Below are 23823 nucleotides of genomic sequence, written 5' to 3'. Positions count from 1 at the left end.
TTTGGATTGGGAGGAGTGAGGGCGTTAGAAACAGTTCTGTAATAGATGCTGCCTCTCTGTTCTCTCTTCAAGAAAAGGATCGGTTTGGCAGCAGCCCCACTTGTTCTTCCAGTTGAAGGCAGTATGTTTAGAAAACCCTTATGGCCTCTGCTGGGTTGACCCAAAGGAAGCCCAAGTAGGTCTTGTCTAGGATTTGGGGAGAAGAAAAGCAGAGAGGCTGGGAGCTGTGCATGTCCAGGCGAGCACGGCAGAGCAGGAGACGGGGACCCAGAGGGGTCTTGCTGGGAGTGAAGAGTGAGTGTTTGCTTGGAGTGGCTACCCTGCCCTGCCTCTCGGGGCTGTGAAGCAGCCAGTTGATTGGACGGATGTGGCACCAGCACCTAGGAAGGTCCCTCATTGCTGCTCAGGGGGAGGTGTCTGCCGTGGAAGGGGTCTGTCCTCAAGGAAAGGGGCTTCCCCAGAAGACCTTTTCCTGGTTCTGTCTGTTTTTGCTTTCTTGTCTGGACGTGCCCAGTTACAACTGAAACAAGCACTCCTGTATCCAGGCCCAGGCAGTCTGCAGTGGCTGCAAAGTCCCTTATTTTGTGTGAGCCCCAGAAACACTGGACTGAGGGAGGGCAGCAGCAGAGAGCACATTATCAGCACAAGCTTCTACATACTTTTCCCAGTGTCCGGCTCTCAGGGTGCGAGTCCAGGGACCCGGGGACTTAGCCGACACCTCCACTCCCTCGTGGCTGAGCTTCAGAACTTGTTGGGGGCCCAATGGGAGGTGCTGAGAGGCCTGGGGGGCTACACTGGGCCAAGGTGTTGCTGTAGTGAGAAGCACCTGCCCCCCAGGTCTTGAATCACTTTCTCCCTAGGTACAGAAGGAGAAACTGGATGGAGAGGAATTCACGACTCTGGGTGGAATCAAAGTGAACATTTAATGTCACCATCGTTTGGTTCTTTTAAACATCAGATTCTTTTTTGACAACATTTTACACCTCATATGCCACAAAAAGAGATCGTAGCCAGCAAACAATGTCTTTACACCGGAAACGCCACACAGCTTAATGGATTCATGTCACCAGTTTGTGAGAACCATAACTCTTTTTTCTGGACTGTTGTGCAGGGAGCCTGCTCGTACATTTATCATGATCAAGCCAACACCTAACTTTTATATATCTATGCAAAGGCCCATGCACAAAACCAGCCTGCAAGGGGCTGTTGGGACCCGCCCAAGTATAGAGGAGTTGAATTTCTGACTTTAACAAATGAGTTTATTGAAGAATTTGAACAGCAAACACTTGTGAACTAATAATTTTTTAAATGGCACCAATCACCTATGTGGTTAAACAGTGGATCTCAGACAATCACATTCAGCACTACCATTGAATTGTCAAACAAGATTCCATGAACTTATTTAGGAATTTGCTGTTTCTGGCACAATAAATGCACTTGGGCAGGCCCTGTCTCCAATTTTCAAACAGGCCCATTTCTACAGATAAGCGTATTTATATATACATACATACATCACCAGTCACGGGGTCAGAGACCTAGAGCACAAAGGTCATCTACCGGTTCCGGAGAAGCCAGGTACCAGATCCCGGCCAGGACCTGTGTCACAGCGGAGCCAGAGCTCAGGTGTTCGGTCCTGTGTCTTTCTCCCTGTCATGTGCCTCCTGTACACACACACCCATGTGTGTGCACACACGTTAGACGAATGATATGTGTTCATGTCGGCACAGACCTGGTGCAGCACGATCTAATGGGAAGAATCCAGGCAGCTGGACTCAGGTCCCGGTTTTGCTATAAAACTACTCTGAACTTGGGCCGGTCAGTGACTACTGACTTCAGTTTCTTCCTCTGTAAATGATTATCCCCAGCTCCGAGACAGAGCTTTAGCTTCTTCAAAGCACTTCCCATCACTTAACACCATTTTCTTTATGCTGCCCCAGAAAGGCAGCTGTTCCGACCCCCCGTCTTCCACTTGGGAACCTGAGGCCCAGCAAAGTGAAGAGACTCGCCCCAGGTTGCAGAGCTAGTGACAGAACCAGGCCTGCTGACCCAGTTTCCTTGTTCCTAGCTCAAGGCTTTTGCTCCTAAGTTCAGCCACCTCTCAAATAAGACTTCTGACCGTTGACACTCGGGAATCCAGGAGGGGACAGGATGCCTTAAGGTTGTAAGACTCACTAAAGTGCTTTGGTTTTTCCAGAAAAAAAAAACCAGAGCAGGTACCATATATATCCCAGCTCAGGAACTCTGGCGGCTTTCCCAAACCCCCTTCAGTAGCACCAGGGGCGGGATGGGAGTTGTGGGTAAATGTAGGGAACTAATACTGTCAGCACTTTCCTCAGCAGTTTAATGTTGAACCAGGAGGAAGAGGTTGGATCCTCTTCCACGCAAGCCTGTGGGAGTGGATTTCCAAGCCCATTCTCATCAAATTCAGAACGAAGGGATCTTTCCTATCCAGCTACTTACTACAGAAACAGCTTAGATTTTGAACTCAGCCCTGTACATTGAAGATTGGACCCTGATCCCTGTTCTCTTGATTTATCTGTCCTTCCCTATCCCCCAGCCCATGTCTCCATGAACAGACTTTGCTAGAGTGAGAAAAACGTAGAAAAAGATAGCCACAGTACAGATCCAGGAAACCTCCGCTTCAACGCATAGCGCTTGGGTAGCGTTTCCAACCGCGACGTAGACGCAAAGAACACAAGCAATGCTGTAAGACGGCGTCCTGCGTTCACACAGAAATCATGACTTCTTCCGAAATGGAGTATGACAGTGTGAGCCGTTAGCAGCTCGGCGAATGAGAGGAGGCAGCCGTGTCAGTGCTGAAGGTAATTGCTGTGTGTGCATGACATAGATGTGAGTGTGGCCTTTCAGCACACGCCTCCACACGTGGACACTGGGAACCACTGTGTTTGGAGAACACGGATTATATCAGTGAAGGCTCGATGCTGCCCCACGCCCCGCGATGTCCAGTATTGTGACCTCACTGCAGGTTCCGGGTAGGGCCTTCAAAAGGAGAATGTGTGTGTTTAGGGAGGGATAAATTAGCTTCTAGGAATTTTTAGGAAAAAACATTTTTGATGCAGTCACTTCTCCTGGGTTGGAATTATGCTTGCGTTATGATGGAAATCATGAACACGCTGTAATTTTAAAGTGTGACCTTTTGTCTGAAAGATTGCTAAGTGATACAGTGTATCAGTTGTTACCCACCAGTGTTGACAGCTACTTTCTGGAGGTGGAAAAAAGAGACATTAGAATCCAAAGATATACTGCATTCCTACCACCTGCCCCCCCCAGCCCCCTAAATTTGAGACGCATTTACATGCATCCGTCACACTGAACACCCAGCTCTGTTTCATTTGGCGCAGAGAAAAGTGGGCTGCGCTGGCTTTTCCACCCCACCCAGAAGACTCCCATGTGGTGGCATTGAAGAGTGTCCCTCAATGAGGGGACAGCTGGGCCACACACCCTGGTGGCAGCCTGGAGGCCCAGGGACAGTGGCGGCAGACGGCTTAACCTCAACTAATAGCAAGCAGGACTTTCAACCTGTTTCTCACTGGCAGGGTCTCAGGGTGACATACTATCATCAGAAGCGAGGAACTCCTTTTGTCTGAGGTCCAGTAAGGCCTTACGAGTCCAGCAGGAAAGGACAGTGAGTAAAGGCAGGAATCCTTCCGTTTTTAGTTTGGAAATTAACTCATCTTTAGTCATTGGTTTTACAGTCTAAAATCCTTTGTGGCATAGGAAACCTAACAACACTCACTAGAATCAGCAGTGGCTGCTGGTCTAGGTGGCTGAGTTTGCTTTGAACAAATGCACAGACCCGTCAGCCTTACCTTCTGCCCACAGAACGTGGCTGCTTTACAGGGACATGAGACACACACCCAGGTGGGCACAACTGCATTTTTTGTCAACACAAACAACTCTGAGATGTCTTTAACAGAAATCTGAGCAGCAGGCATAGATCTGTAGGTGTGTGTAAGGCGTTCTGAACCTCCACCCTGGACGGTAGATGTGGCCGGACCGAAGTCACTCCGCCTTAGAAGAATGTATTCGACTTCAAGATTAAGGCTAATTTGCAACAAACCGGGCCGGGTTCCTGCCTGCGGAATTCCCCATGCTGCCACACATGGCTTTTTATCCCAGCTTCTCACGCGAGGAGCCCTCCTTGGGCTCAGGGCTCCTGGTGCGATTCCCACCTTCGTCACGACGGACACGTCTCTGCGTTTGCACCTTCACGCTCCCCCATGTTCAGGATGGCAGTTGGCAAGTAAACGCCAGGCAGGGTGTTCTGATTTCAAATCCGGAAGAGATGGAAGTTAGAGACAGCTTCCTCATGATGTCGAGGGGAGTTCAAGGACAAGAAGATGAAAGTTCGCAGCTCTTAGGTGGGGCCTGGAAGCCCATGCTGAAGCACACCGCCGCTCCCAGGCAGCAGGCAGCCCCAGCACGAACGCAGTGCGGACTTACTCCCAGGGAAACCATGTCACCATTGCCCTCTGTTCCTTCTTAGTTTTGCTCTGCTGCTCACGCTACCGCCTCACACTCATGTATTTGGAGCAGGGGTAAGGAGGACAGGTTGTAGACAAGGAATTAAGACCTGTGCATCTAAATGTTAATTTCAGATCAGGGTTTTTTTCTAGGCCCTTCATTTGTGGGTAATTATAGAAATGGGCTCTTTGACAATTCCCTTGCCTTTTGGGTTACCTGTCACCAAAACCGCAAGACCTGGAACCCTTTCACTTCCGGTCACTGTCTGAGGCATCCTTCAGCTGTTGGGATGCTTCAGAGTGGTCAGTCCAGATTCCTTCCTTCGTCGTCACTGTAGTCAACGTACGGGCAGAGACAGGAACGAGCCCATCATAAGGTAAAATGCATGATTTCTTCACGTGCTTTCTCGATATTGGTAAATTAAGATGTCTGCAGCTTATTTAGGTCAAAAAAAGGAGAAGAGAGAGAGAATGGACGACATCAGTGTGGAGTGTCCTTCACACGGCCTGGGGATCCTGCGAGGGGTTCTGCGACTCGCATCTCGGGAAGCCAGTCTGACTTGGTAAGAGAACTCTTGGTTTCATTCAACCTTTTGTTATAGCATAAAGTTGCTACAAACGGATCAAAGCAGACTTGGGCAGGAGGGAAGCCGGACGCCACTCCCCCAGGAAGGATCCCTCTGGTTTCCGTCCGGGAAGGGCACCAGGCCCCGTCCTCGGCCTGCTAGAGTCAGTGCAGCGTGGCAGCCTCGGGAAAATGTGGCAGGGCGAACAGCAGGCTCCCTGATGACTAATCAGATGAGTTTGTTTCAACAAAAACAGAATAGGCACCTTTGAAAAGCTCAAATTAAAGGTGAAAAGCTCAAACACATGAAGTATGTGTTTGAAACCAGCAACCAGGAGATGCCCAATGGAAACCAGAGGATCGGCTTCCCTTCTGGCCCAGAAGCTCCAAGGGTATTTCTGTTAAGGAAGCCCACTTACACAGTGCTGAGAGGCCAGAGGCGAGCCCAGAGCGTGGGACTGTCCTGCAGAACGCGGGGAGGTGCAGGAGCTTAGGGAGGGCCTGCTTCTCAGGGCAGTGAACTTGTCAGACCTGGGAGCTATAAAGAGGGGAGAAGCAGCCATCCAGGGAAGCCTCTCGCCGTCGTCCAGCCTGCTCCACTAGCAGATTTGGGCCTGTCTCCTGTTCGCGTAGGAGCAGACTCTTACAGAAGTGCGAAGCCAGACTCATGACCCAGGGAGCTGGCTTCAAACCACAGGAGCCAACAGGGCTACCTGAACCCTGCTCTGGTAACACAGGATCGGGTCGTGTGAGGCTCACGAGGCTTCAGTCCCTGTTTACCGAGCAGCTCAGACATGCTGCTGTTTAGCCAGCTGTGTGGGCTGCAGTGTCCAGAGACACACTGACCAGGAAATGCAGCGGGTTCTTTTCCCCTTGGGGAGTGGCTAGGGCTGAGTTGTTGCTTAGTGAAGACAGCCTAGCTTGTAAATAGGCTCATGAAGATATGCCGCATTTGAGGGCGAAAGCGGACCATACTCTGCAAACCCCTAAGCACCATCCTACACGTGAAGGCTGCAGGGACTCTTGGATTCTGGGCTATGCTCTCAGCACCACAGCTTTTATCAGGCGAATCCCTTGACCACTCTGTACCCCAGGTTTCCATCACTGAAATGGGTATAATAATTCCTAAGGGAATTGTTAGAGGGAGGAACATGTGAATTTGAGGTCCTGAGTTGTTGGGAGACAAGCCCTGGACTCCCATAGTCATTCGACTCTAGGTTCTGCCTTTGGGTAGAGGCAAAGGCCGAGAGGACAAGCCTGTCCCTTCTTGGTATAGAGGCTTTGGGACACAGGAGAGCTGAAATCCGGGTACTCTGGACAACAGACAAGTTGTACAGTCTCAAGAATCCTTGTTCTAATTGAATACAGTTGGAGTCTCTGAGTATACACACCTGACAAGGTCTCTCAGCTGGGAAAACCCACTTTAATAAATTCACACCACCAGAAAAGAAGAAAGAAATATGGCTCTGGTGAATTGGTTCAAGCTTTCCTTCAAGGCTTTGGAATAAAAATGAGTATGAATTTTGAGGGCCATAGAAACTGTGGATCTGTGGAACCACATGTGTGAGGACCAAAGGGCCAGCTCTATACAGAACAGCCGGCCAGCCCACCTCCAAGGGCAGGGGGACCCAGGCGGCAAAGGACTCCTCGTCCGCAGCGCTGCAGGCCCGTCTCCTCTCCTGTTCTCTACTGCGCCTGCCCCGCGTCAACCTTCTGGGACTGCCCTGACCATGCTGCTTGTGGGATGTGACATCAGGGTCACCTGCTGCTGCGAACCTGCTTCAGAAGCGCCCACACTGGCTCGTACCGAGGAAGTCTCTGTGTTCTGAGCGGCCTTACCAGAATCACCATAGAGGACAGTTAACATTTATTCATAAGCAATACTGATTGATGATTGATTGATTAGGAAATATCTCTACAAACACAACTTAAAAACAGCAAGTCAGAAGTAGGATAAAACACCAAGAGAAAACGAGCTGTAAATAATACGTTTCGAAAATGTTTTGTTTTGTTGTTTTCATCTTGACTAGCACCATCTGTACACAAGCAAGTATGCACATAAACGTTTGGCTAATAAAGATTTGCAAGGCACTTCATCAGTCCCTCTGGGTCTTTCTCGTTCTGTGTTCACATTCCCCAGCAATCCCACGTCCACCCCACTCCTTTCTCACGAAAGCAGGAGTGAGGTCTCTTTCGCTCGCAGTTCTTATGTACAAACAAGGTCTGTAAAGGTCCTCAAAGTGCTTTTTCAGTCTCGCAGGGCGTGGACACCCCTCGGGCTTCCCACCTTCTTCTCCTTCCACGGGGGTTTGGCGTTTGCCCCCTTCCTACAGAAAACAAAAGAAAACTCGCCTTCCGCTCAACTCTCGCTCCAGACTTCCCACCAACCTTCATCCTCATTCATTGTCTCTGATGCTCCGGCACGGAGGGCCGAGGGGCGTGCGACGTCTCTGAAGTCCCAGGGAGCGGGGGGCCCGCGAGGACAAGCGTCTGGCCCTCTACCGGCGCCTGGAGGTGACATCAAAGCAGGTGATCATCATGAGGTGGGCCTTGCAGAAGTTGACGCGGCTCTCCAGGCGCGCTGTCACGCACTCCAGGGCCTCCAGCGAACCCAGCTCCCAAACCTGCTCCAGGTCAACTGCGGAAGAGAAAGGGCCTGATGGAGAGCAGAGCAGATGGGGCGAGAGGCACCTCCCGACTGCGCAGCCCGCCGCTGCCACCCCCAGTCCACCCGTTGCCTCTGACGTGCCTGCTTCAGGCGCCCGCAGCGTTCCCTCCTGCGCGACCCTCAGCCTCTTTTGGGTGGAATGGGACACTCTACCAGTGTTTAAACGCTCAATGTTTTTGAGATTATACTGAGCAATAAGGTGACATTCTAGCTCCCCACCTCCAGCCGTCTCCATCCCAGGGTTTGAGAGACTCTACAGCACTATCAGCCATCAAGTAAATACTTCTTCAAGCTGAGGTGGCGAGAGTCCCTCCCTGGAGTGACATCTGGACCTCTGCTACCTCCCTCCTATGACAGGATGATTCTGAATTCTAACCCGATGTCTTTCCTGACATTCAGGCCTGCACAGAGTGAAAAGTCTGTGTCCTTCAGAGCCTGCAGAGCAAGTATCTGGGATCACCCCTTCTGGCCTCAAGTCCCAGTATGAGCAGGGAAGGCACAGACAGCAGCCAAAGGTGATGGGGTGGCCCTGGAACCCAACGCTAGGGGCTAGCTCTGGGGCTGGCACAGTGTCCTTCGGAGTGACTTCAGAGTGGGCATTCCTACCTGCCTGCCTTGAGCTGCTGTGAAGAAAATAAAAGTGAGAGAGTGATCATGAACTTGATTTGAAAACCGTGACGTGTGATGGAAACCGTGGGATGAGAGTGGAAGCTGTCTGTCTTTTTTTTGCAGATGATGAGGTCCCGGAGCTCTGGACAGTGATATGGCTCATGAGGTGACAGTTAATCAACACTAGAGTGGGAAGGAGACTGAGGGCCCTGAATACCAGTTTAATATTTAAAAACCAAAGCAAAAAAGCAAATGAACCATCATTCTGTGGCCACATCCGGCTCCATTACTGGACAACCTTGAAACTGGCACCAGAACGAAAAGCTAAAACTCAACTAAAAATGGATCTTTCCAAGCCCGTCCCCTGCCTCTTGCCCACAGGGAACAGCCAGCATGCAGCCTCATGGATTCTTTTTTCATTAATGTTTTCAGTTCATCTAAAAAAAACAATCTCTCTTTCCCCTTTCATGTGGCTTTCTGTTCATTTTCTTTCTCGGCATCAAAAACTCTGATTTCTGACATGTACAAAGACTAGAAGGAAGCGACTGTTTCCCGGAAGCATCTAAACACATACGTATTGATGTTTAAGCTTGCTCCCATCCTGGGAAAAAATGTGACTTTGTAAGAGGAAGATAATTTTCAACTCTGCCTTGGGCATAAACAGTTCTTGAAAAATAAAATGTGAATGAAAACAGCAAAAATGACGGAGAACTGACTGCAAGGAGGCCCCTGGGATCCTGAAGTGGCCAGGGATTCCTGAAACAAGGAACGGGGTATCTGGAGCAGGGAGAGGGACAAGCAGAAGGCCCCATGCACATGCCAAGGGCAGACACTCACCGCGTCCTCACCCATCTGCCCTCCCCATCAGTGCCTTGGAGGACCGGTTCATGTCTTTGTTCACATTTCTAACGGAAGATCCAGCTCAGGGCATCATGAAAGCAGGCACGAAGGAAATGCCCCCTTCTTATTTAAGATGGGCTCACTCTGTCCCCCAGGCTGGAACACAGAGGCGCAATCTCGGCTCACTGCAACCTCCGCCTCCCCAGTCCAAGCGATCCTCCTGCCTCAGCATCCTGAGTAGCTGGGATTACAGGCTCCCCCCACCATGCCGGGCTAACTTTTGTACTTTTGGTAGAGATGGGGTTTCGCCATGTTGGCCAGGGTCATCTTGAACTCCTGGGCTCAAGTGATCCGCCCACCTTGGCCTCCCAAAGTGCTGGGATTACAGGTGAGAGCCGCCACACCCAGCCAGGAAGTATCTCCTGCTGAGAATGTGGATGTTGTTGAACTTGGGGATGATGATGATAATTACTACCAGGTCCTGAAACTCTCATCCTGGGCCAAGCAGCATGGTGAGGACCAACAGGAGCTGGCTTACACCTCACAACCACCCTGTGGTGTAGTCACCATCGCTGTTCCCATTTCACAGCTAAGGAAATCAAGGCTCAGAGTTAAGTGTCCTACCCAAGGTCCCCAGCCAATGTGTGAGAAAGCCAGCAGCCAAAGCAGGTCTGTGTGGCTGTGCTCACAGCTGCAAGTGCTGCAACTGGAGACTTCCATAGACTTCCCCAAGAATCCAGTGAGTACTGCGGGAAGTGCTACCACCTCCTTCCTGCAGAGAAGCAGCTGCTGGGAGCTGAGGTTCCATGTGGCCGGCACGGCCGGGAGGCCTACAGTTCCTGCCACTTTCTTCTACCCAGGACCATTTCACCCCAATATGCTTTCAACCAGCTGCTTTGGCTTTCAGCCTCCACCTGCAGACCCCCCCCCCCCCCGCACTGGCCAAGGAAGACTGGAAGAGGGGAGGGGGCGTTATACAGGAGGCCCGCTGGGGCGGAGGGAGCCTGGGAATAGCAGGACTGTATTTTACCTGAGTCTTCCAGCACTGCTGCCTGTATCAGTGTCATAGCTGGGACCAGACTGAAGTTTTATTTTGTGCCAAATGGAGTGGTCAGGACCAAACAAATAAGAGACAATTGAATCCGTCTTTCAAAGACAGCAAAATTGTCCTGAATTGTTATGAGATGGTTATGGTCATCTTGGGCTTTCTGTTCAATGGAAAGAGCACTGTGGCTGTGGTGTTATGAGGAGATTTTTTCACTCACTCACATGTTCCTGGCTTTCTGGGTTCTCCATGTGGCTTCTCTAGGATTGTACACATTGTTCTCTGAAGGGCTCTATAAATTCCTGTCTATTTCAGGCTAGATGTTCAGGGTGATTTTGTGGCTGAGGAGCAGATGTGTCACACAGCCTTCATGCAGGGGGAGAAATCTCATTTTCAGGTGCCTTGGACTGAGACCCGTAAGAAATAATCCTGCAAGAGCGATCTTCACCGCCCCTCTGCTGCCCCAGCCCCTCCCGCCCACCCCCAGGGGAGCAGGGCTGATGAGCTCACTCCTGCAGCCGTGACCGAGGATATAGACGCAGCCTGTGTCACTGTCACCCTGGGCTACGCGCCAGGCCTGCTGAGCGGGTGGGCCCTGAGTCACGGCGATGGGACAGACCCCAGGCCTTACATTCACTGAGCCACTTGTTGGGATCCAGCATCAGATACTGCTTGGTTGTCTCCAGCTCCTTCATCAGCCACTCGTACTTGGCGCGGACCTCGGCGATCCTCTGCTGGCGGTGCTCCAGGATTTTCAGCTTTGCGTTGAAGCACAGGACCTCCTAGCACACAGAGGAGGAAGTGGGTGAACAGGAGACAAGGCCCTTCTGCTCACACCCAGCCCGTGCCACAAGGAGCACTTCTGAGTGCCGTAGGTGGAAACCAGCTGGAGACCCACGGGAGGCCTAGGTGATCCCAGCCGAATTTCTGCCTCAACAGACGAGTCAGTTCAGACAACTCCCAAGGCAGGACTATCACAGACCATTCTTAAACTGGGAAAGCAGGTGGAGGTGGAGGGTGTTTCAGGATGGACAAAGGCTGGTGAGAAAGAAAAACCTCAAGGAGCCAGAAAAGCCCTGAAGATCACCAGCCCTCCACTCCCTGGCTTTGGAGTTAAAACATTTCAGGAGGAGAAACACGGGGCTCTCTCCAAAGCCTCTGTCCAAAGGCCCTTTGCTGGGACAGAAGCCCGCTGGGCAGAGGCTGGGTCTGAGCCGTCTTCCCCAGGGCCCCACCTGGCACCTGCTCAGGCTTGCTGGGAGCTGCCACCACATCGTGGGGGGGAGGGAGGAGGCTGCCTCACCTTGCTGCTGCCCCCTCGCCGCCGCTGCAGGCGCTCCACGTCATCGATTTCATAGACTTTAATCTCAAAGGGCTCCCCGAGGCCCCTCTGGCTGCTGCTGCGCAAGGGGCCGTCCACCCAGCGGATGCCTGTGCTGTTGGTGGGTTTTCTCACCGGGGAAGAGGTGTCCAGGGACAGTGCTGGGATGAGCCTCCGTCTCTGAGAACCTAAGGAGGAGATTAAACCCAAAGAGGAGTTAATCTTTCTGAATGTAAATCTCTTTTTTTTTGAGACAGGGTCTTGCTCTGTGGTCCCGCTGGAGTGCAGTGGTGCGAACACAGCTCACTGCAGCCTTGAATTTCTGGGCTCAAACAATTCTCCTGTCTCACTCTCCTAAGTAGTTGTGACCACAGGTGCATACTGCCATACCCAGCTATTTAAAATTTTTTTTTTTTTTTTTTTTTTTGTAGAGACAAGGTCTCACTATATTGCCCAGGCTGGTCTCAAACTCCTGGCTTCAAGTGATCCTCCCACCTTAAACTCCCAAAGTGCTGGGATTACAGGTGTGAGCCACTACACCTAGCCTGAATTTCTTTTTTTTTTTTTTTTTTTTTTGAGACAGATTGCAATGGTGCCATCTTGGCTCACTGCAACCTCCACCTCCCATGTTCAAGCAATTCTCCTGCCTCAGCCTCCCGAGTGGCTGGGATTACACGTGCCCACCACCACACCCAGCTAATTTTTTGTTTTTCGTAGAGACAGGGCTTCACCATGTTGGCCAGGATGGTCTCAAACTCTTGAACTCAAATGAACCACTTGTCTGAGCTTCTCAGAGTGCTGGGATTACAGGCGTGAGCCACCGTGCCCGGCCAAAATTTCACTTTTTAGAGCCCAGATCTTTATCTTGTGTATATACATACACAGTTGTATTTAGCTCACAGCAAAGCGCAGGCCCCAACTAATGAAACTAAGAAACCCCAACCCACTGGAAGAAAGCAGGTATGTCTCCTTACTGTGTAAGACATTCACTATGGGAAACACCAGATCATAGTTCATAGTTTTGTTTTTCTCCTTTAAGTTGGTCTGATCGAGGTAGCTGACTGTGAGCCTCAACTCTAGCGTCTACCACGTGGCAGGAACCTGTGAAACAGCAGGGAAGCCACAGAAGATGTTCGCTTCTGACAGGGACAAGTGAGGCAGTGAGCGTCTGAGCGTCCCCAGGGTGAGTACTCAGGAGTCCAGGTGGCTCTCACTCCTCTAGGCTGCAAACTCTGGGGAAGTGGCTGTTACACCCTTTTGTCTGGGTTTGAACAAAACGTACTCAGACCATAGAGAGGGTACCTGGCCCTCCTCCTCACCTACTCTGGCCCTGAGGATAAGGTCAAGAGAGATTCCCCCTCGAAAACTGAGTCAGTATGTAATGGAGAGTCTCTCCTGCTTCAGCCCAAGCTGGGCTCCCTCAGACGGGCTCAGGCATCTGTGGGATGATTCTTCTAAGGATCTGATTGGATGAGAAATGGGAGGAGCTGAGGAGAGCCATGGGAGGGCATAGTGTATTAGTTATCTACTGCTGTGTAACAAATGAACCCCAAACCCAGCAGCTAAAACAGCAAACGTGTATTTCACATAGTCCTGTGGGTTGGGAATCTGGGAGCAATTTCTGCCAGGTGGTTGTGGCTCAGGGCCTCTCTGGAGTCACAGGGAGGCTGTCAGCTGTGGTTGTACTTGACTGAAGCTGAAGCTTTGTTTCTAAGCTCACTCATGCCATCACAGCAGGAGGCTTTAGTTCACTGCCACGCCGGCCTCTCCACAAGACCGTCAAGACCTGGCAGCTGGCTTCTCCCAGAGGAAGTGCCCCAGAAAGCGAGAGGGCCGCCCAGCACGGAAGCTGCAGTGGCTGACTTCCTCTCGAAAGTGACATACCATCACTCTGCCGTATCCCACTGGACACAGAGACCAACTCTGGTAAATACGGGAGGGGACCACGGATGGGATGTGAGCTGACGGGAAAATACCTTGGATGAGGGCCACCCTCAATCTCCTGCCAACACCCACGCCAGGGCACCCTGTGAGATGGGAGTAGAGAAAGTGAAAACACTGAGAGTGACACTTTGCTGGGCTACAACAGCTTCCTAGAAATATCCTAATCCCCGTTGCCTTCTTTCCATGCCATCTAGCAACCTTGAACCTCGTCACCACATCCATTCCCTCCCGAGGCGGGAAGTGAGTGCCCAAGTTCGAGTGAGTTGTGGTTTTGGGGGGCTCGGAATACCTTTTTCCTGCACACGAATGAGCAAGTGTCTTGGATTGCCATAAAATTCTGAATTTGGGTACCGGAGCCCCTATCCCGTGAAGGAGATGATACTCCGTTCCTGCATCTGCGGCCGCGGCTCCCTCCAGAGGTACACGTGAGCCTCACTCAGGCAGTGAGGAGAGATGCCAAATGCTAGGGCAGGGGCCATGTGGTCAGGCTGAGGAATGGGTCGGGGTGGAGACGGTGCCCCCACATTACTGCAAGGGGCACAGGAAGTGATGGTACCAAGATGCCATTGCTGGGCAAAGACTGGCCCGAGGGCCTTGGTCTGGGGCCCCATATAAGGAAGGGTTCTCCTATTTTCTGCCTGCGCCAGCACCTCCACCTCTCAAGCAGATGCCCAGCTTGCTGCCAAGCCCGGTCTCTGCCAAGGACCCCCTCCTTCCAGGCTGCAAGTGGGGTCAGAGCAGCATCAGCTCTAAGAAAGGCGGAGGGGGAGCCCCACCCTGGTGAGAGTCATGCTGTGCCCCACTGGACGTGGACGCCGCCTGTCTGCCCGCGGAGCACACGGCCAGGGCCAGCCTCCTGCTGGTGCTGGTGGGTCAGGCTCCCTTCGGCTCATCAGCCTGGCATTCGGTCCAGGCATGTTAAAAACACTTAGGCTGATACCTGCCAACATCGTTTTGCTGCATGAAATGAACCAGATTTGACCTGAGAAAGTCAACACTGATATTTCAGTGAAGCTTCCAACCAGGACCCCACCCCCTAACAGGCTGAACCCACCCCGTCGCCCCTCCCCTTCCAGGCGTGGCCGACAGCTGCGTACAGAAGAGGGGTCGCGACCCATCACAGTCCACCTCACTGTACCATCTGCGGCGCTGACAGCCCACGCGGGAAGTCTGACGTTGGGCCTTCTACTCTTCACGTCCCCAATCCAGATGGAAGTCCCCACCCGAGTCTGCAGATGCTGCTGCTTAGGGTGAGTGTCGGGAAACACGGGTATGCTGAGTGCTGAGGCCTCTCCACTGCCCCTGGCGAACATGCTTCCAGCCATTCCCAAACTCCTGCTCCCAAGACCCCTCAGCATAGCTGTCTCCCGTCACCCGCCGCCTGCATTCTGACTCAGTGTGGGCGCTAGGAAGACGGCGAGTCAGAAAAGCCCGAAGCACTCATGTTGAAAGGAACCATAGATCCCAGAGCAGAGAGAGCGAGAATGTGCGTCAATGCATGTGATTTTACTGACCAGCAAGGAGCCAGCTGCATGAGGAAGAAGGACGCTGGCTGTATGGCCTGTTGTCATGTTTTGGCTGAAAAGGCAAAAATGCTCCCACGCTGCGGATGAGAAAGAGGCGGCTCCCCAGGCCACAAGCGCAGATCCTGGGCTTCCTCCCAGGTGCTCTGAGATTCTCGACCCTGCACCTAGGCCCACAGTGTCACCTCACAGCATCGCCGCCACCTACTCTATTTGGAGTTCTACTCGAAGAAGCTTCCTCGGTGTCTTAGAGGATCAGTTGCTTTTCTCCGATTTCCGCAGCTGTATATTCACAAAGGCTCTGGTTCTGACCCTGTCCTCAGCTGTCTCCAGCTTGATGCTCTCAGAAACATTCTGGAAATCAGAACTCTGCCAGGGCAGCTTGCCTTCCTCTGCCTTTCACTAAGCCAGTGACCAGTAGCTTCTTGAATTTACTCAGACAGAACCAGGCTGTGCCTGAGAAGCCGATGAACAGGAGCGGGCCGGCAGAGCAAAGCACGGTGCCCTCAGGGCTTGGTGAGGGGCGATGAGTCACAAGGTTTTGTGCAGCACTCTGTGGACCGAACCTGGCACGCTGGGAGCCCAGTTCACACAGGCGCAAATCGCAACTCACAAGACAGGCCCATCAGTCAGTAGCGCTGACTCAGCACCACGACGAAGGAAGACAGTGTCTGATGCTTAGAATGGCAAAGAAGCAGACGAGACGCCACATTTAAAGCGCTTCCCACCAGCAGGGCAGGTTATGAGGAATACACAGGAAAGAAGCATGAGCAAACTTTTAGGACCAGGCGGCCAGCCAAGCGAGCAGCCCATCAGCGAACCAACCCCTAGCATTCACCGCTCACCTGCAGCAGCCCCATGCTGGGCACCAAGCTGCTTGGGTGAGGCGCAGAACAGCCCTTGCTCATGTCCCAGCAGGGCCAGGGCTGGGTGATCCCAGAACCCCCAGGCTTCCCGGAGGGGCTTCTCCGCAGGCAGACCCTCCCTCCGGAGCTTTTCCGCTGCTGAGCCTCCCTGTGGTGGGAATGCATTTAATTTAGAGCAAGGTGTTCACCGGACTGTCAGACTTCCCCATCCAGTCCAAGAAGAGAAAAGCAAGGGGAAAATCCAAGGAAGTAACACACCAGGATGAGGGTGAAATGCAAGGGACCAAAGGACGAAAATAGAATGTTCATCATGTATAATGGATGATAGGGGAGGGCTGTGGGTGTTAGGACCGGGAGCTTGGGGTGGGGGCTCAGCTGGTGCAATTACGGCATAAACTCTCACCGACGGACGTCCTCAGCAGCCTGCATGCATGCTGGCCGGGACAGACATTCACTCCCCACCTGGGCTGGCTGCTCTACTCTAATTCTGGGCTCCAGTCTATTCACAGTTTCAGGTTGCTGACCACAGAGGGGCTGGCAAGGAACTGTAGAGGGAGCAATGGAATCCCTCAGTAAAAGCAACACGGTTTCTCTCCCCACATCAATTTGTTGGTCAAGAGCCTACAATGATGCCCCACTACCAGCTACAATAACATAGGGTGTATTCTGTTTGTCTTTTAGACATGGAGTCTTGCTCTGTCACCCAGGCTAGACTGAAGTGGCGCAATCTCAGCACACTGCAACCTCCACCTCCCACGTTCTAGCAAGTCTGCCTCAGCCTCCCAAGTTGCTGGGACTACAGGCACATACCCCGACGCCTGGCTAATTGTATTTTAGTAGAGACGGGGTTTCACTGTGTTGCCCAGGCTGGTCTCGAACTCCAAGCTCAGGCAATCCACCCACCTCCTACAGTGTTAGAAGTACAGGCATGAAGCACCATGCCTGGCTACCGTAATACAGTATATATTCTTATCCTAGTTCTATGCAACTGTGTGGAATAGAGAATGATGTGCACTGTTCCTGTAGTTCGCAGATGTTCCAGGTGTAACTAGATCTGGGTTTACGTTTTCTCGCCTCTTGCTACACTTGGGAACATCCCCTCTGTGAGTTACTCACTGTGCTGCCCACAGGCCAGGCTCTTGCTGCCTGGAGCCAGTGCTCCCGTTCCTGCCCCAGCCTGCAAGGCCAGCACCCTGGCTGCCTGTCCCGACGCGAGCACCCTCCATGACCAAACTCAATCCCAGTGTTCTCTGCAGCCCGTGACTTGCAGTATCCTGCTGTGTCTCAACGCCTTCTCCACCTGGGTCTTCACTGCGCCATCAGCACTGGGCAGTGCACTCAGTTCCCTGTCTCTGTTCCACGTTTTTCATCCTTTCTCTCCAATTAGATGACAAACTTCTTACAGCGGCCTTGTCTTCTATGGCAGCTGCCTCCACCTCCACCCACACACTTGAAACTTCCAAATCACCAAGCTCTAAGAGCACAGAAGATACCTGATCAATGTTTAACAACTGAAAATCAATCCCACTGACTACAGATGGCTTTAAGGAAAAGATATCATATGGCTATCAATATTATTTGAATTCTCTGCATAGTCTCATAGGATGTGGGCAGCAGAGACCATGGCTGTTTTACCCACCAACCTTCTCCTTTTCCTTGCATGAGAAAACTGAAGCTCAAAGAGGATAGTTATTCCCAAAAGGTCACACAGCTCAAGCTTCTAAGTCTCCTGCTTTCTAACTTAATTCGCTGCACCCTGCTATGGCTGATGGAACAAGCCCAGGCCGGTGCTCCCCAACAGCATGGAGCTCCAAGAATAAAACAACGAACCATCGCCATGCTCGGTCGTTTCTGCTGTTACATGGACTACAAAGGAACCGGAGAGCTCAAGGTTATTTTCCCCGTAATTCTCGTTCATTTTTACTAGGAAAATAACAAAAGCATTAAACTTTCCCAAACCCAAAACACATCTCAGATAAAAGATGTCTCCTCTCCAGCTCCAGACATCTCTCGTCATTGTAAACTCCGGCCATCTAGTTAGGGATTTCCTTGGAGGGGCTTTATAGCATCTCTTAAAGAAGCTGCTTTTGATTTATGCTCATCATGTCTGACAGCCACCATTTCTCTTAATAATAATCATAAATAAGCAAGACAAGGTCACCTAACCTGAACCAAGCGCATCTCCACTGCCACATCCATCACGGAGTGCTGGACCTACAGCAGCCGGTCACGAAGGCCTCCTGCTCTCAGCACGCCACGTGAGGCCCCGTTTCTAGCCCTACCCTGGCCTTTTCATTTGACACCGTTTTCCTCCAACAGCCTTCCCTAAGCAGAGACTCCTAGAGGACCACAGGTATGAAAGCACTCAGCCCAGAGCAAGGACACGCGCAGAGCCTGCTGCCTGCTCACCAGGCAGTTACTTCACACGTTTGGTTTTTCACCGTTTTTCTTCCCCTTTACTCCAGTGTAACAACCAAACCAAAAAATGAAAAGTCTTGAAAAAAAAAAAAAAAAACAACTGTGAAAGGCATCAAAATAATGAAATGGATGGGTAGGCTCAAGGCGCTAAGTTGGAGTGCATGAAAGCACTCTGTAACACGGGGCTACACGTGACCAGCAGCGAACGGCACACCGTCATCTGGACTCTGAACACCGAGGCTGCATAGACGCCAAGAACAAGTGTTCTTAACCAGGTACTGGGAAGGCCAGCAGATTTTTTCCCGCTTATTTTTACTATTATCAATACGTTTCAATGCCCTGGGCCCTGGCCATAAGACACAGCGGCTGCCATGTTACACGGAATGGCGTTTCAACTAGCCTTAAATGGCGTTCTGAGCTAAGGTCTGTTGCTGAGACTGAGGGGATAAGTGAAACCGAGTCAAAGTCTATCAAAGACTGAAGCATACCGCACCTGGGAAATAAAGCCGTGAAGGTACTGACAGCCACGATGATGCCCTACCACGCTGACAGCATAACACCCCCAGAGCTAAGCTCTGCGGACGGGACTGTCTGTGTCGCAAAACCACATCTGCTTAACTACACGGTCCCTGGAGGTGGGTTTCTTTGATTCTAGGAAGATGAATGGTTTACAATGTGCATTTGGCCACAGCCCTTAGGTGTTGGAACATTCCAGAATTTGTGCTGGCCTGTAATGGGAGAACAGGAAAAAGCAGGCCCGTGACTGAGACAACCAGCCTGTGGGCTGCAGCAGTGGCAAAGGGAGGCTCCACGTCTGTGTCTCACCCCATCCTTTACCTCCCAGCGTGCTGCAGGTACCAAGCCCCCGCAGGGCCCTGGCTTCGAGGGCCTGTGGCTAGCTTCCGCTATTCTTGGTACTTCTTGTCCCTGTCTGTCGTTTTCTCCCGTTACCATCCTTTCATTCACCTGTCCCATGACTTCCAGGGCCACCAGCTCTGACCTGGGGCCTCTTCTCCTTGCCCGTCGTGACTTAACTGTCACGTGCCACCCAAAACTCCGATTAACAACTCAGTGGGCTTTATACAGTAGCTCTTCTGGAGCACGTACCCTTTGATAGGAGATTCTTAAAATGGCAAAGGCCACCTGGGCATGGTGGCTCACGCCTATAATCCCAGCACTTTGGGAGGCTGAGACGGGCGGATCACTTGAGGTCAGGGGTTCGAGACCAGCCCGGCCAACATTGTGAAACCCCGTCTCTACTAAAAATACAAAAATTAGCCAGGCTTGGTGGCACATGCCTGGAATCCCAACTACTCATGAGGCTAAGGAGAATTGCTTGAACTTGGGAGGTGGAGGTTGCAGTGACATAAGATCACATCATTGCATTCGAGCCTGGGCGACAGAGTAAGACTCCATCTCAAAAACAAAATAAAGAAAAAAAGAGAAATGGCAAAGGCTTTCTCCAAAATCGTGCATTTCGGGCACATGGTTTGCTGGGGGAGGAGGGGGCAGGGCTTGGCAGGTGTGCAAATGTGAGCGTCCACAAGTATGTTTCGGGTGGGGGTGGAGAAAGGGCCTCACCCACTGCGCTTCCAATGAGAGAAACCGCATGATCCCCCATCCCTGAGAGGCCGCCAGAGTCTCGCGGGCCAGCACCAGCCTCACTCGAGGGGCTTCTGTAGCCACCAGGCCATGAGGGTGGTCTCCCTCACCAGATCCCTCCGCAGGCTCCAAACAGTCCACAGGACTCTTGGCCGTCAAGCAGAGGGCCACGGGGTGAGAGGATGGAGGTGGGGGAGCCGGTCTTCCCCCACAGCCGGCAGGTGAGGGTCATGCTGCTCTCCGCGCCCCGCCCGGCCTGCCCACCCTGCCGAGCACCAAGGGAGTCACAGCCTTACGGCTGAGGAGGGCACCGCAGAAGGGCAGTTTCTCACAGACACGCTCCACGCGGTGTCCCCAAGGAGCCCGCGGGAAAGGCAAGGCCAGGCCTGGATGCCACCGGACGCCCCGTTACCACGGGCCACGGGCCGGCCCGGCAGGGGGTTCAGGCAGCTCGCCCGCCCACGGCCCGCGGCCCTCCCCGCCGCCTACCTGCACCGGGCCGCTTCTTCGGGGCCTTGAGGCTGCGGCAGCGGCCGCCCGCGGAGCCGCTGTGCTCGCTGGTGGAGTCCTGCGCCGACGACGCGCTCCCGGTGGCCTCGCTGTCCCGCATCATGCTCTCGTAGCCGCTGCTGCCGCCGCTGTGGTAGAACAGGGCCGTCTTCCCCATGGCCGGCGGGAGCTCCCCGCTCAGCACGCTGCTGTTGTCGCTGCCGTGGCCGCTGCTGCAGCGGTGCGGCCTCCGCGGGGCCGTGATCTTGCTGTAGGGCGACGGCAGCGCGGGCCTGTCCTCGGGCCGCTCCCCCGCCGGGGCCCCGCCGCGCGCGCCGCCCTGCAGCAGCTCCGAGATGCGCCCGTGGACGGCGCGCAGGGGCAGCTTGGAGGCCAGGCCCGCGCTGCGGGTCCTGCTGAGCGACTGCGTGGACCAGGACAGGGGCTTCCCGCCCGCGGGCGCGCCGGGGCTCTGGCCCACCGACTGCGGCAGAGACTTGGTGGAGAAGCTGAGGGTTCGGGTGGCGGACGCGGACAGGCTGCGCGCCTTGGGGCTGGCCAGGAGGAGTTTGCTCACGGCGGAGACCTTGGCCTGGCTGGCCTTGGGCGAGGCCCCGGCCGAGGAGCTGGGGGGCGAGGTTCCCGCGCCGCGGCCCAGGGTCCTCCCCACGCGGGGCATGGTGCTGTCCTTGCCCGCGTGCAGCCGGGAGCTCACGGAGGACAGGCTCTCGGCCCGCTCCAGGGAGAGGCATTCGTAGTGGCTGACCGTCGACCTGCCCAGAGAGTTGGTCCTGCCGGCCAGCTGCTCCAGCTTGGCACTGAAGAGCTTGCTGCTGCTGCTGCTGCTGCTGCTGGCATCCTTCATCTTGCCGCTGGGCTCATCTGGGAGGCCCGCCAGGAAGGCGGCTGGCTGGTTCAGGGGGCTGCTGGTGCCGCTGCTGCTGGCGCTGTGCTGGGGGCTGGCCCGGTTCTTCTGGTCCAGGCTGGACTTTCGGACAGGGGGCAGAGGGGGAGTCCCTTTGGGCCGAGCCAGGACACAGTGCTTGGGGGAAGCCACCTTCCTCTCCAGCGTACCCTTGGAGGGCTGGGTGCCCGAGGCTGCGCCCACCCCGTTGGTCTCAGCAGCAGAGTAATAGAGGAGGCTGTCCGGCTCCTCCTGCCGGCTGGCCTTCTGAAATGCCCTAGGAAGGCTGCTGGACTTGACACTTCTGTTGGCACGCACGGGGCTCTGGGTGGCCAAACCAGGCAGGGCCATCTCACACCCATCCACGACCCTCCTGAAACTGTCGGCAACCTCCCCGCTGCTGCTGCTGAGCCTGTCGTCCGGGCTGGGCTTTCTGTCCTGCTCCTGCTCTGCCCTGGGCTCAGCCTTCGAGGGACCCGTGGCACTCTCACACCTAATCCCATCTTCATTGGGATGAGCGTTCTCTTTTTTTACTTCCTCTTCTCGTTTCAGCCAGGGGTCCTCAAACTTCATCTCTTTCTTTGCACTGTTTTCCTTACTCTCCTGGGACTGGGCTGATGTGGGGCCTGCTTTGGGGGTGGCAGTGGCAGCCTCGGGCTCTTGGATGCTCCGGGGGCTCATGGCGAGGCAGGGGTAAACGGTGATATTGGTCTTCATGGGGATGTAACCCTCGCAGCTGCTGAGATTCGCCGTGTTGGAGATGGTGACCATGGCCTTGCCCAGGGTGGATATTTTGCAGCCTTTGATGGGGGTGGCTTTGTTGAAAGAGTCATCCCCCATCTCAGACAGGATGAGCAAGTTGTCGGGGCCGGCCGTGGGCTTTTCTCTGCACACCACAGCCGTGTTCTGGATGCTGCTGACAAACTCCGAGGCCGTGGGTTCTGCCATTGCCTCCCCGTGCCCAAAACACGTCTGGGCTATGAAGCTGTGGCACGACTGCTCGCCTTCGCTGCCCGCGCTCATCTCGCTCAGCCAGGAGCTGATGGAAGAGCGTCTGCTCCCTGCCTCCTGGGCCTTCTCATCCAGGCTGATCTTCGGGAGGGGCAAGAACTGTGTGATGCTGACCTCAGAGACCGGGGCCACGCTGGAGTAGCACTCCAGGTCCTCGCTGACGCTGCTGATGATGCTGACGGGCCGCGAGCCCGAGGCCAGGGCCTGCACGGAGCAGTCGCTGTTGAAGCTGATGATGCTGGTGGGGCGGCCGCTGTCCAGGACCCCGCTGATGGTCAGCTCCTCCACCAGCGTGAACACCAGCTCGTCCTCACCGTTCAGCTCCAGCGGCTGCTGCACGGTCACCATCGTGGTGCTCAGGATCTCATTCTTGGAATCTGGAGGAGTCACTGCTTGAGGCTCATCATCCACAGGAGTTTCTGGGAACCCTTTACTTCCAGCAGACATGGACTTTTTCAAAACCTGGGGGCTCATTCCGACCGGGGGAGTACGCACCTCGGGCTGCAGCAAGGACTCACTACACACCATGCCGGAATCCTTGCTCGATGGAGGCAGGGGGGCGGGAGACGGCAGGACCCCCTTCTGGGTGTAGACTTTGCACCTCTGGGAAGGAGAGCTGGGTGGCTTGTACTCTGAGGTCTTGGACAAGCTGGCAATGCCCAGCCGGGGGGAGCCCATGGGCCTGGGCTTGCCGTCCATGAAGCCGCAGGAGTTCAGGCTCTCCCGGCTGCTCTGCAGGCTGGGGCTCTGCACCAGTGGGGAGGCGCCGTGCTGGCTGCTGCCCGGGATGCTCCTGGGCGAGGCTGGGCTGGGGCTGTGGGCGGGTGCTGAGGCGGGCATGGGCGAGTGACTCCTCTGCATCTTGGAGGCCGGGTTTTCAGGGCCTTCTCCGTCGGTCAGCTGACCTTCGGACCCATTATCTTCCCCATCGGACTCAGAGAGTGGGCTTGCCCCAGCTGCTTGGCTTAACGGCAGGGCTCTGCTGGCCGGCTCTGCCGCAAACTGAGCAGGCAGTTCTTCGAAGGGAAACTTGCTGGGCTCCTCGCTGCCGTCAATGCAGTCCAGCCTCTCCTGTAGCTCGGCAAATGTATTGCACTTCAGGCAGTCCCTTTCTGACTCGCTGGCCGCAGCCTCTCCTGCCTCTGCGGGCCTGCTGTCGCCCTGGGTCTTCTGCAGGGCTGGCACGATAGGGACAAAGTCAGGGGGGCCCTCGTTGTCGGTGAGCTCCTTGTCCGACAGGGCTGTGCCATTGGGCCCGATGTAGATGACAGTGTCACAGGACTGCTCGCTGCTGGAGGAGTAGTCGGGGTCGCTGGACAGGTGGGCGATGGGGAAGTCCGCGTCCCCTGTGGCCCTGGCGTGGAAGGGTCTCAGCTGGGTGGGCCTGCGCATGCGGCCTTCTTCACAGGAGCTCTCGCCCCCGGAGGAGCTGGACGTGTACTGTGAGGGAGAGAGCCGTTAATGTGGCGACTCTTCCAAGGCAGTTTCCCTGGGAGCCCAGCTTTGTGTGGCAAGTGGTGGAGGGCCCGGACGG

The 23823-nt window shown here is 54.1% G+C and overlaps 2 protein-coding genes across 5 annotated transcripts in view; one reads left to right on the top strand and one right to left on the bottom strand.

The window, feature by feature from the left end:
* The window catches only part of SMYD3 (SET and MYND domain containing 3), a 755279-nt gene extending 734900 nt beyond the window's left edge, over positions 1-20379 (top strand). The window contains exons 12-13 of one of the 2 annotated variants that reach the window (XR_012513694.1): positions 2558-5047; positions 12572-20379. Coding sequence is in view for 1 of the 2 variants with exons in the window: in XM_074385664.1 (XP_074241765.1) it covers positions 2558-2572 (15 nt within the window). In the remaining variant the exon portion in view is untranslated. Of the gene's footprint in view, positions 1-2557; positions 6392-12571 lie in introns of those variants that run through there. The other variant, XM_074385664.1, reaches the window with a different exon arrangement.
* Positions 6900-23823, bottom strand: part of KIF26B (kinesin family member 26B) — a 526146-nt gene continuing 509222 nt past the window's right edge. For all 3 annotated transcript variants that reach the window (XM_039464246.2, XM_074385662.1, XM_074385663.1), the window contains 4 exons: positions 20375-23729; positions 11515-11720; positions 10843-10993; positions 6900-7687 (listed from right to left, as the gene is read on the bottom strand). In XM_039464246.2, coding sequence (XP_039320180.2) covers positions 7548-7687; positions 10843-10993; positions 11515-11720; positions 20375-23729 — 3852 coding nt within the window. In that variant the 3' untranslated portion in view covers positions 6900-7547. The remainder of the gene's footprint in view (positions 7688-10842; positions 10994-11514; positions 11721-20374; positions 23730-23823) is intronic.

The sequence above is a fragment of the Saimiri boliviensis genome, chromosome 14 (assembly GCF_048565385.1).
Source record: "Saimiri boliviensis isolate mSaiBol1 chromosome 14, mSaiBol1.pri, whole genome shotgun sequence".
Taxonomy (NCBI): Eukaryota; Metazoa; Chordata; class Mammalia; order Primates; family Cebidae; genus Saimiri; species Saimiri boliviensis.
The sequence above is the reverse complement of the archived record's forward strand: the minus strand, read 5'-3'. Positions and strand labels throughout refer to the sequence as shown.